The sequence below is a fragment of the Eleutherodactylus coqui genome, chromosome 3 (assembly GCF_035609145.1).
Source record: "Eleutherodactylus coqui strain aEleCoq1 chromosome 3, aEleCoq1.hap1, whole genome shotgun sequence".
NCBI lineage: Eukaryota > Metazoa > Chordata > Amphibia > Anura > Eleutherodactylidae > Eleutherodactylus > Eleutherodactylus coqui.
Genome location: NC_089839.1, coordinates 162,381,724 through 162,394,539, shown reverse-complemented (window position 1 = coordinate 162,394,539; position 12,816 = coordinate 162,381,724). Strand labels below are relative to the sequence as shown.

At 42.5% G+C, this 12,816-nt stretch overlaps 2 protein-coding genes across 4 annotated transcripts in view; one reads left to right on the top strand and one right to left on the bottom strand.

Annotated features, from left to right (window-relative positions):
- Positions 1–6,653, top strand: part of TSEN2 (tRNA splicing endonuclease subunit 2) — a 39,815-nt gene extending 33,162 nt beyond the window's left edge. For both annotated transcript variants that reach the window (XM_066596477.1, XM_066596476.1), the window contains exons 10-12: positions 1,405–1,516; positions 4,363–4,452; positions 6,563–6,653. In XM_066596477.1, the coding sequence (XP_066452574.1) occupies positions 1,405–1,516; positions 4,363–4,452; positions 6,563–6,622 (262 nt within the window). In that variant the 3' untranslated portion in view covers positions 6,623–6,653. The remainder of the gene's footprint in view (positions 1–1,404; positions 1,517–4,362; positions 4,453–6,562) is intronic.
- Positions 3,154–11,799, bottom strand: MKRN2OS (MKRN2 opposite strand). 2 transcript variants are annotated; one of them, XM_066596478.1, is made up of 5 exons: positions 11,536–11,799; positions 8,889–8,947; positions 7,474–7,636; positions 6,402–7,290; positions 3,154–6,026 (listed from the first exon to the last, which is right to left on the bottom strand). In XM_066596478.1, exons 1-4 carry the CDS (start codon positions 11,781–11,783, stop codon positions 7,071–7,073), a joined length of 690 nt encoding a protein of 229 aa, XP_066452575.1. In that variant the 5' UTR covers positions 11,784–11,799; the 3' UTR covers positions 3,154–6,026; positions 6,402–7,070. The 2 variants fall into 2 exon arrangements, with proteins under 2 accessions (XP_066452575.1, XP_066452576.1); XM_066596479.1 differs by having other exon boundaries at positions 8,898–8,947.
- Positions 11,800–12,816: the final 1,017 nt, after the last annotated feature.

The window sequence follows — 12,816 nt, the reverse complement described above, 5'->3', positions numbered from 1 at the left end:
GAGCTAACCCGTCAGATTAGAGTCCAAGCCTCTTAGCTCAGAGAGAATTGACTACAATGGATCAGCAAGCAGAGGCCTTGAAAGTGGTGCAAAACACAACACAAATGGGCAGATTTACCAACACTGTCTAGTAGATAAGGCCCATTTACACCAGACGATTATTGCTAAAAAATCGCTAATCGGCGATCGTTTCAGCGATAATCGGTGCTTGTAACTGTGCGCCCATCGTCTGCTTTTCGGACGATCGTTAAATTCAGTCCAACATAAAAATTGTCATTCACTTTTATCAGTAGTTCTCCACGGGGAGTCCTGATAGCATTGTTTCCCTGTGGAGAACAACAGCAGATCATAGATCCGGGCTATTAGCTGCATTCAGCGAAGGCTTTATTTGCATACCTCATTGGTATTTAAGTAGCTGAGTAGCTACATAAATACCAATTCATTTTTATGCAAAATGATCGCTCAAAGCTGTCACTCAAACTGTCGTTTGAGCGATCATCGGCCCGTGTAAACCAGCCTTTAGACAGTACAAACTTAAACTAGACAGTGTTATAATGTATAAGATTTATCACAGTGACTCTGCTAAATTATAAATATGGCACATCTTTAGACTGCTTAGTCTAATGTTCTACTACCTATTAGTTGGCTTAGTTCATGATAAAAATGACGCTAAAATTTGGTGCACCTTGTCACATTCCCTTTTCACAAAGACGTACCCCTTTGTCAGACGAGCTATCTAAGCTGTTTCGCTGTAGATTTTGTTGCGGCAGCAGATTTCACTATTTCAGTTGAATTCAAATTGAAGTGAAATCTGCTGTAGACCTGCCCCAAAATCTGCATCAAATCATGTGAACACACCCTAAGGGCGGCCTCACACGAGTTTATTTGCAGCTGCAACATCTGCACCCTTAATGCGCAGCATATAGCACCTATTCACTAGAATGGGTTCCTTTACATGTGCTTGGAATGCGCATGAAATCTTGCAGAGAACTGTGCAATTTTGCGGGCTTAATCCAAAGCTCCTGGACTTCCTGAGTCAGCTGACCCACCTCCCGAGTTAGCTGACCTGCTTACAAGTAAGCTTCCTCGCCTACTAAGTAGGTTGTCCGGCCTACTCCAAAAGTGCACTGCTGGGACTGCACTGATGTCAGTAAAGTACAGCTCTTGCACACTGCATATCGCATATACGTCACACAATAGCGAGCATATATGCACGTACCATCATGTTAGGCCGCCCTAAGACCTTTCTCTGGTGTAATTTACGCTAAAAGACTGGCAAATTTTCAATAGCAAATCTGCCCCAAAGTATATTTCAAACATACAAATCTTTTCATTATACGATGATTTATGCATGTAAAATGGGAAACACGGCTGGGAATAATCCACGTTTTCATCTCTTTACAGCTACTCGGTAATTGTAGAACTTGTTGATGAAAACTTTGAAGGTCCTCCTTTGCGGCCTCTGACTTGGAGGTCCTTATCTGGCCTCCACAGGACAACCATGAATGTTTCTAAGGTGAAGACCAACATGCTGATGTGATTTTTAGCTCTGTCCTCTTACACACTCCAATATTACATTGTGTAAGAATATCCTGCTTTAGGCCAGGCTCACACGTACCGATTTGCATTGGAGATTCTGTGCTCTCCTTCTGTGTGTACAATCTGCAGTAAAATTCGGACATTGAGAGGCATGCATTTTTGATTTTTAGTTCACACTCGTGAATACGAATTGTGTAATCTGGAAGTGGAAGAAACATCGCAGCATGCTCTATTTTGCCATGGAATCCATGCGGTCGGCCTCCATTGAAGTAAATGAAGGCTATCCGACCTGCAGCCCATACGCAATTAACATTGCTTATCGGCTGCGGGGGCCCTTGTTGTTGTTTGACGGCGTGAGAAATACAAAGAAAAAAAAACCTGTACTGCTCATGACTGCCTCCATGATCATCCGCAGTGCAGTAAAATGAGGTACGCAGGGTCACCGGCCGGCAGGAATCCAACCCGCTCGTGTAAATCCGGCCTTACCTATAGAACCTGATTTTAAAGGGTTGTCTGAGACCCTTATGTCTTATTTATTGATCTACTACAGTAACCACTAATATATTTGTAATATATTTATGATTACACCAGATGCTCTATTTAGCTGATCTGTGCCATGCTCATGTGTCTGAGCTGTCAAAAGTCTCAAACTTACAATAATGTCATATACCCAAGCCAGGAAAAACTTGGACAAAAGTGGCTAAAGTGTATAGACACACCACTACAATAAATAGGCTAAAAAATGTACAAATTTTATTTCAGCACATATACATCCGACCTGCAAAAGGGATTAAATGCATTTAAAATCATAATAAGAGTTACCTACCCCAACCAAGGACACGCTGCTTCAAGCAATAAGCAGTAATACAACATGCTAGTGCAAAAGATCACCATAAACCACAATTAAAGTAGGGTGACACCACAACTTGTTTATGCATTGTGGATAAAACATCAGCGACAAAAGATCCCACCAATATAAGATCACAAAAGTAAGACTAAATCGAGTGAAACGGCCCTAAAGTGAGGAAGACTAAAGGGTAGGCGTCAAGGACCCCACATGTATTGCTTGGTAGCGTTCTAGCTTCATCAGGGATAAGACAATACCCATTTATATAGTTGCAATGTAAATAAGCATAATTAGTTAAATGTACAATATGATGGGTAGTCAGGAGTGAGCGAGCTAATGACGCAATAGAATGCCGTCTATCCAGAAATGTAGCACATGTACCAGCTAAAGGAGGTGTGCATCACAATAAACTCCCAGTTGTCAGAAAGCACATGCGCAAAGTTGGAGCATTAGTTTCAATGGGAATCCTCACTCCCACATCCAGAAATTGGCAAAACATACACATGTGCAGTGACAGGAAGTTATGGTGCTTGCAATCTGTCAAGTACTAAGGAATAAATCCTGTGGCTGCATTGATTATGGCACACATAGCCCTATGCATACAAAATCTTCAATGTACAAGTGACAAACTGTGCCCTCTGTCTTTAGTGTGTTGCTCTGTACATAACCCAGGAGCGCGAGTGTCTTAGAAGAATGTTGGCACATACATAAGCGCTGCGGAATAAGTTGGCGCTATACACATAAAGATTATTATTATTATTATACGCAATCCACCACCAGGGATGCAGCTGTTCACGTACGTGTACACACGTAGTTGTGAAGGCTTCTGGATTCTGGATGTGAAGTCGGCAGAATTTCTGGATTTTTGACAGCTCAGACACACGACCATCATATGGATCAGCAGAACGGGCCATCTTTTTAATGCTAGGTATATTGCAAAAATGATACTGTTTTGTGTAATTGTTCGATAAATAATAGTTTGGATTACTCCTCTAAGGGCTAATGCCCACGGACGGATTTCTGCCGCGTGAAACGTGGCCGAAATCCACGGCGTTATCCCGCAGCTATTTGGTTCTATTAAACCTAATAGCTCAGTGTTCGCACTTCGAAAGTCTGCAGTGTGAAAGAAAGTGTGGCAAGCTCTAATTGCCGCGGGAAAACGAGCGCTTGGCTTCCATTGTCAATGGAAGCTGTCCGTCACGCGATACTTCCGCTGTGAGCACAGAAGTATTGCGTGATTACACGTCACTGCCCACCACTGCAGGCGCATCACATGCTGTACTGCGCATGCACGCCAGCTCGCCAGATGGGACTCGCGCGGCAGATCCAGAGAGGTGAGTATGGGGGCCTTGGAGGGCGCCGTGTCAGAATCCGTTCGACATTTCGCTGACGGAGCCTGACACAGCCATGGGCATGAGGCCTAAAGCTTTTATGTTTAAAGAGTTTATCCAAAAACAACTTTTTTTTTTTTTTTCAAAGCTGCATAATAGTGGTGCACCAACATAAGATTCTTTCACTGCTCCCTTTCTGCAATGCCCAGTCCCTCGCTGGTCTTAAACTTCAGCTGTAGTGAGCTAGTGAAGACATCACCAACACCAGGGATGTGTGACCACAACAGTCAATCACCAGTTCAAATACATAATTCAAGCTGCCTGTAGCCACCACTAGAGGGAGCATGGAAGTTTACTGCAGACTGTTTATGCAATAGTGGGCATATTGTGAGCTCTCCTTAGTGGTGACTTTTAAATATTGGACTATGTATCAGAAAAACAAACTTCATTTGTTATGAAGCTATTTTATTTTATTAGTACACACTTAATAAATATAACAGTATATCCACCCATGACGTGATCTGATTCCCCTGGAAATGTGAGATATTGGCTTTTATGGTGCTGTAATAATGGTTCTGTTTTTTATAAAGTGAGCCCTTTCTTAAGCTTATTGGTAATTTGAAATACATGTGAATGTCTTTACAGGAGTTGCTGATCTGTTATTTAATTAAACCTCCAGCCTTCACAGAAAAGGACATGAACACCCCTGAGTGCATTAAAAAGTTCAAGGTTCAGGCAAGTTTTAAGAGATGACTTAAAAAAAAGTATGATGGGGTTAAGAACTGCATTACTTTATCTACCAGCAGATGTTGGACTATTTTAGAGCATGTTCCCACACAGCCGAAAATGATGCGGATTGTCCGCAATGGAAAATCCGCACCAAAATCTGCATCATTTCCACATCAAAATCCATACTGTTGATGCAGATTTTGATGCCGATTATTGTGTAGATCCTTTCAATAGAAGGAGTAAAATTAGCTGTGGATCCGCACCAAAATCCATGTTAACATCTGCACTAGCGGTGTGGATTTTGATGCGGATTTTCCATTGCAGACAATCCACACTACTTTCTGCTATGTGGAAACATACTAATTGTGCAGATTTTCACTACGTTTTGCATTTGTGCAGAATTTTCCGCTACGTAAATTCCGCCCTGTGTGTACATACTTACAGTGCAATGTAAATCAGCTGTGTGCCGAACACATGTTCCTGTATGACAGTGGCACCACAACCTCAAACAATGGTGGACTGTCTAATCTATCACAGTTAAGCCCCATTCACATGGCAGTATTTGGTCTGTATTTTGCAACAGAGTTTCCAAACCAAAACAAGGAGCAGGTTCAAAATACAGAAGAAGTGCATATCTTTCCATTATACTTTCTCTGAACGTTCCACTCCTGGTTTTTACTTTAAAACAGTGATCCAAAATGCTGACCAAATACTGATGTCTGAATATGGCCTGTAATGTGATGTCACGTACTGTCTGATAGCAGACTTGTCTCATCCATGCATTACGTGTATGTCCATTGGTTGGCATATAGTATTACATTTCTCCATTGTCAGTCCCGCCAGAGCTTAGCCCAGCAATTACAATTAATCGTCAGTTGTTTCTGGAACTGGCTTTACATTAGTAGCTTGTGAAGGCAACCTCCTTTTTATATGGATCATATTCCCCCACACTGGGGAAGCCGCCTTTGGTAGCATTACATGCGGCCTAGATTAAAGGACAGCAATGTCCACCAGAATGGGTGCTGGCTCATGGTGGCGGAGGATCTGAGATTTCCCTCTATGACGTCCATATGACCTAATAAGGGTATATGCAGAGATTTGGTTTGATGGGGCAATCCCTTTAAAGGGATTTTCCTAGCAATTTCTATTGATAACATATGAGGAGGATAGGTCATCAGCAAAGGTCCACCTCTGAGGAGCACCGCTGTTTGGGCGCCTGCTGTTAGAGCCACAATACAGTTTATGGAGTGAAAGCAGATAGCTCAGAATCCCTTGTAGTGGCCCTGGGGCTGGTAATTGTAGGTGCAGCTCTCGTTAAAATCAATTAGTATACTATCCTTAGTATAGGTGATCAATAGAAATTGTCCAGAAAACCCCTTTTAAGGGTACGTTCACACATAGTGGAAATGGTACGGATTTTCCACAGTGAAAAATCTGCGTCAAAAGTCTCACCATTGCTGCAGTTTTTAACACAGCTATTGTTGTGGGTCCGCAGCAGGTTTCACACTTCCAATTATAGGGGTAAAGTTTGCTGTGGATCCATGTCAAAATACTCGCCAATGGTGCACATTTTGATACAGCTTTAGGGTGAAGTCACACGAACGTATATCGGCTCGGTTTTTACGCCGAGCCGATATACGTTGTCCTCGTGTGCAGGGGGGGAGGATGGAAGAGCCAAGTGCAGGAACTGAGCTCCCGCCCGCCTCTCTGCCTCCTCTCCGCCCCTCTGCACTATTTGCAATGGGGAGAGGTGGAGCGGGGGCGGGGCTAATTCTCGGAACTTAGCCCCACCCTGCCTCTTCCCATTACAAATAGTGCAGAGGGGCGGAGAGGGGGCCGGGAGCTCAGTTCCTGCTCCTGGCTCTTCCATCCTCCCCCCCCCCCCCCTGCACACGAGGACAACGTATATCGGCTTGGCGTAAAAACCGAGCCGATATACGTTTGTGTGACTTCACCCTTAGTGCGTATTTTCCTCTGCAGACAATCGGCACCATTTTCACTGCATGTGAATGTACCCTAAGGCTGGTTTCAGACAGCTATACAATGACTGTAGGCTCCTGGCTATTCTACTGAAGCAAATTAGTAGTTCATTGTGTCTCTAAACTTTTTCTTCTAGGAAGTCATTGTGAACCGCTGGATCTCTTCCCGTGAGCGAATGGAACATGAAGAGCTCTAAAATGCTTTTTACAATAAAATATTTAACAAACCTCCCTGGTGCTTTACTTATAATACGTAATTGGTTTAACCATATTCATTTAGAACTATATAACCTGTTAAAGGGGTTATCCCATAAATGCAAGTTATCCCCTATTCAGAAAATAGGTGATAATAATAATCAATGAGGGTATGAGCTCATAGAATGTGGCTCTGGTATGTCCTGAATTGCGGGCAGTGGCCATTGCACATGCGCACCACCACTCCATTCATTTTAATGAGACCACCGAAGATGGCACGCACTTGCACTAGAATAACCCCTTTAAATACATTTTAAACATGAGGTATTGTTAATGTGCCGTGAATCTAGTGACTTCTGAATGTCCGATATTGGCTTGAAGAAGGCCTTTGTAGTTCCAGTTTTCCTTGATCAAAAGTTGTAGATAAAATGAAGGAACCTAGACCTTTCTTCAGGTCCGTCCATTCCATCTAGAGTGGTCTATCATATAGTAATAATTCCGGGACACTTCATGACACAGAGTGATGTACTTAGATGCTCGACGTGTTCTTGGTAATATAAACCTTTCTGTAAATTCCTCTTTGGTGAATATTCTCCTCTCCTGTAGGTGTCGGAGGCCGTTGATGAACATCAAGGCATACGTGTAGCAGTTGTGTTCTTTCTCGTCGTATCTGTAAGAGATGTTTGTGGAATGTATAATGGGATTGTTCTCAGTGAGAGAAACCAAGTAATCCTGTAGATGTTATATCTCTTAATGGCTAACAAAAAAAATACATAATCTTATTACAAGATTTTGGATGTATAATATGAAGCATGGAAACATGTCTATGATTGGAGCTTGTACGTAGATTTACCTTTGTGGCCGCCATCTCTCATTACATGAGAACTCTTGTAGATATGAATCCCACTGGTGAATGAGGGCATATTGGTCTGGTGGCACTAGTGGGACGCTCACACACTGCTCCCACCCACTAGTGTCTTTGTGGGTACCAGTTTCATTGTAATGATGCACAATTCCTGGGGATAACAAAGAACTAAATGTAAAGCCCTTAGGCGGATGTACTTGATGTTTCCTCATGCAGATCACATTTTGATTAAAGTGGCAGTCCAGAAGAAGAATCAGAGATGTCAAGAGTCAAACTGGTTAGGATGGCAAGAACTGGGACAATAATAAATATTATGGGAGTTATATAGAGATTAGTCGGGGTGAGGCTTGATTCACACGGGTCTGCCCATATTGGCGGCACCATAAACATTGGACAGCACACAGACGTTGTCTTCATGTTGTCTTAATTTTACAGATCTGTTATATTAAATGGGCTATTGTTATCTGTGAAAAAATGGCTAGAATAACGAATTCTGCTATACCTTTTGATGGTCTTTGTGAAAAATCGTGCAACTAGCCTAATTGGAAGGGTAACGTTTCTTCTTAAGCAGAGCACCTAGAAGGTGTGTCAGAAGACTTATAAGGCCATCCATGCTCCACTGGGAAATATGCAAATTGGGAAGATGGAACAATACCTCTGCAGCACCACCTATTGTAAGGCAGCATTCCTACAAGTCAATGTCAGTCTCTTTAGACAATCCTTATAACAATGACTTGGAATTGAAAACCAAGCCAGAATACCATTCACAGACAGCTGTTTTGGGTTTTTTGCCCCTCATCAGTGTGCAGTAGGTTTCATAAGTCTCCTCACACACCTTCTAGGTGGTCTTTTTAAGGAGAAACAATACCCTTCCCAACCCACGTCATAGGCCTCTCACTAGCCAAGCCAGAAACCTACTGCACACTGGGGGCAAAATCCCCAATACGGCTGTCTGTGTATGGTTATTCTGGCTTTGGCTTACTATTCCCAGTCCTAAGGCTTGTCCAAAGAGTCTGACATTGACTTGCAGGAATGCTGCCTTCCTTTAGGTGGTCCTGCAGAGGTGTTGTTCCATCTTCACTATTTGCATATAGCCTAATCTGCTGTTATGGATCTGTAAACTGTCTGTTGGACACACAGATGTGAACAGCACCCATGTGAATAAGTCCTAAGGCTGTATACATGTTATGGGCTGGTATGTGTATGTATACAGTGCGGTATATGATGCATTTTTCCTGGTTACATCAGGCGTGAATGGTCAATTTAAGTCTATACAGTGGCAGATGTTGTTGCAGCCTCTGTCAGAGGTAGACGTCAGGACATAGTCCCCGATAAGTGAACAAAGCCTATGTTACTGTACATGTGGCATTTCTTGGAACATTTACCCAAAATGAAAACCTAACCTTCTTCACCTGTAGAACTGGTAATGCCAACATGTAGATCTGAGCAGCCATCATACTCCCTAGAAGAAACAGATGAGAGTTCACTGGTCATTTGAATAATTAAACTGAAATAATAGTAGAGAAGATGTTGAATAGTAGTACCACAAAGCCAGTAAGTAAACAGCTACAGCAACTTCAGAGCAATAGGATTATTTGTTGAGTTAGGCTAGGGCTACACAGCGACTTTGGCTTCAACACACATTGCATGGGAAAAAGTATAATGTCTCACTGCCTGCAATGCAAATAATGTAAATGAATGCAGTCACATTGCAAGTTGCTGTGGGCTAACGGTCACTAGAAATCAAAATTTGCTGACTTTCTTCCAACTATCAGGTCGTGGCAGCCTGCGGTTCGCAACGTGACCACATTCACTTACATGCTGTGCAGACAAGGTGGTACTGCAATATGTGGCCATGCAACATTTGTCATCACCAAAGTTGCCATATAGCCCTATCCTAATTCAGCATTGTGTCAGTGATGTTTCCTTTCTATGCTTAGTAGATGAATGCATCAGCATATGAGGATCATTGCCATACTGGAACCCAAATTTGCTATAAGATTGCTTTTATCATTTCTGTTGTAGGTAAAGGGAGTGTCCAACTGCAACCCAATTTCCCCAAAAGTTGGGACACTGTGTAAAATGCAAATAAATATAAAGAAAAAAAGAATTTGGTGATTTGTAAATCTCATATAACCATATTTTATTCACAATAGAACACATCAGAAGGTGAAAGGGAGACATGTTTTCATTTCGTTTAAATAAAATTAACTCATTTGGAAATTGATCGCAGCAACACATCTCACAAAAGTTGGGTCAGGGCCATGTCTACCATTGTGTAGCATCCCCTCTTCTTTTTACAGCAGTCAGTGAATGGGAAGTGAGGAGACCAACTGATGGAGTTTTGGAAGAGGAATGTTGTCCCATTCTTGTCTGATGTAGGATTTCAGCTGCTCAACAGTCATGGGTCTTTATTTTGCCAGATTTTGCATTTCATAAGGCGCAAACTTGCGATTTATTTTTTTATTTTTTTTTGTGCGATTTTTAACATTAGAAAGTCCCACTGACATTTGCAGTAAAAAAAAAAACAGCGATAGCGCAGTGTTAGAAAAATGCTAGTGGGTAAAAGCTCTTAGGGTGCATTCAGATGAGCGTGCTTATGTGCGTACATACGTGCGCACAAAACCACGCTTCTCTTAGTACCATTTGTTCTCTATGGTGTGTTCACATGTCTGCGTTTTACAGGTGTGCAAACGCGCGCACATGTAAAAGGCAGGACATGCGTGCACCGCATAGGTCCTTGGTGTGTGTGTCAATATTCCCTGCGGGGAGTCCCCTCATCACTGAACACTGTGACAGCACTGTCGCAGTGTTCAGTAAAGAATCCCCTGCCACAGCTGTGGCAGAGGATCATGAAGCTCCCCAATTGATTTCAACATGGCCGCCACTGCCGGCGGCCCCATTGAAAGCAATAGGATGTCGGCACCCCCGCACAGATTTTCAGGGAAGGGCTTTAAATATAAGTAAAAAATTAAGAAAAAATATACATACTTACCTCTCTGCCGCCGCCGGGGCTCAGGCGCGTTTAGCCACTTGGGTCCCGTAACTGTAATAAAGTTCTTTCAGCAGCAGGGATTTAAAATCCCGGCCTGCTGAAAGGGCTGTGTCTGATTGGCTGAGTGCATTGAATGTGTGGATTGTTCACTGTGTAACATCTCATATGTAGGTTGGACTGTAATTAATAAAGACAAGAATCACTGAACATATTTCGGGTATAGAATACAGACAACCACATATTTCAAGTGTAACAAAACATTTTGTTGAAAAAAAACAATGGTTCTACGGCTAGATCCAGTTTTAAAGGTATTGAAAAAGTAACCAAACCCACACGTAGAAATGTAAGAGTACTATGATTGGTTTGCTTCCCTTTAAATAATGTTCGCATACTATATTTCATTATGCTGTGATCAACAACCGTGTAGGTTTGAAACACATGTCCACAGTTGTTATGGACTATGGGGGAGATTTATTAAAACCGGCATTGCATAACGCCAATTTTAATATTCTAGCCATTGCCTCTTTATATATTGGGCATATTGCAGCTACTCTGGCCACCTACACAGAAATGTTTGCGAGCTAGGAGCTGGAATAGATTTCTAGTATAATTTACACCAGTACTTCTAAAAAAAAAAAAAAGGCTGCAGTGTTTTTGTGTAAGCCACATTTTGCAACTTTTTTTATGCCAAAAAGGCATCATAAGGGTGCTTTTACACTGACAGAATTAGTCCGCAATCTGCACAGCAACATACGCTAAATACCACAGGGCCATCTGCAGGTTTTGATGGGGACTTAAAAATGGCTTTAATCTGCATGCAATTCTGCATCAAAATCCACATGTGGCCCTGCTGACTTTGGTGCAAAATTCAACGGTGACACGATGACAGGTTAAGCTGCATGTTGCAGGCTAATTTCACCCACGTGAAAGCACCCTAATTCTCCCCCTATGTCTTAAATTAATTTGATCTTCTAAGCTACAATAAAGTGACTCTTACCCAGTGTTGCGGGACTTCCTCCCTTTAATGTATAACTTATAGATAATAGTTAACTTACTTTAGAAAGTGCCCTCTCGTTGGTCTTAGTACAAAAGAGCATTTTTCCCTGTGTGCATTAACAAAAGGGTTGGGAATGCTGATAGGAGCTTGTTCCAGGTCCCAGGAGCTCACTGGATTTTGCCCACAGATAGGGCACTGCTGAGGGACGGAGTTGCTGTAAATATCCCGATCACAGTGGGTGAACTTGACCAGGCTGGGTGCCAGGGGCTGTAGTGTCTCTTCTTCCTGAGCTCTGAACATCGCCATTGCAGCTATTGTCACATGAAACAGGAAGCAACACAACACCTGCGCTGACCTCAGCAGCTGCTCACTGTATCCCGGAGGAGTTATACAAGACCAACAATAACATGGCCTGATCACTTTCTTGCAACGAAACGTGTCCATGGAAGGTTGCTAATGCCAGAGGCAGAATGTCAAATGTCAATTTTATATGCGATAACGCATGGCAGTAGGTTCCAATATTTAAGTACAGTCTATTTATTGATTTTTGAAATAACATAATAAAGGACAAGTACATATAAAATTATTGCAAAAAGGCTGGAGGGACATTTAAGTGTGTAAACACCTTACTAACCCGATAAGAAGCTCAGAAAATTAAGAAAATTGTTGCATTGTTTCACAAATGAGAATAGGACATGTAATATACAGTGTCCGTGCAGATCGGACAGGTGCTCTTGTGATGCTTGGGTACACAGTAAAAAGTTTGGTACTGTGTTAGCTACTGGAGCTAAATGTGATTGTTGTCAGTAAGAAAAACAAAGTAATCTTGTAGATATGAGACCTTTTAATGGCTAAGAAGATGTGATGTTATAACGAGCTCTCAAATCTTCTTAGGGTTCTTCCTCAGGCTTAATGGAATAGCTCTGAAGAAGTGTGTGTGTGTGCGTGCGTGCGTGCGTGCGTGCGTGCGTGCGTGCGTCCGTTCGGCCGGCCGTCCAACTGATATACCCGGCTTTGCCCTAGTTAATTTGGTACAGGTGTTTACCTGTTGTTCGCACAGAAAATTTTAGGAAGTCATGGTTACTTCAGAGGACAATGCCTCGTTGCACACTGTGACCATCACGCAGAGCAGACTGGCTGATCTGGGCTTCAAAGTGCTGGATCATCCTTCTTATTCGCCTTGAAGGTGCCAGATCAGGCAAATCAAATTTGCCTCCACTTCTGGTGCAACTGCAGCGGCTGGCTTAGGGATCAAAAGGATTGTGTTAAAATTCAGCATCCATGATCCTTCTTTTCTCTAACATCATCTGTTGGAGGAAAGTTGAGCTGACAACACATA

Bases quoted from the DNA above. Each gene is read 5' to 3' on its own strand.
- MKRN2OS (XM_066596478.1), bottom strand. From the start codon at position 11,783: ATGGCGATGTTCAGAGCTCAGGAAGAAGAGACACTACAGCCCCTGGCA. The intron at 8,948-11,535 runs GTAAGTTAACTA...TGTTTCTTCTAG, and splicing joins ACGAGAGGGCACTTTCTAAA to GGAGTATGATGGCTGCTCAG. The intron at 7,637-8,888 runs GTTAGGTTTTCA...TGTTATCCCCAG, and splicing joins CAGTTCTACAGGTGAAGAAG to GAATTGTGCATCATTACAAT.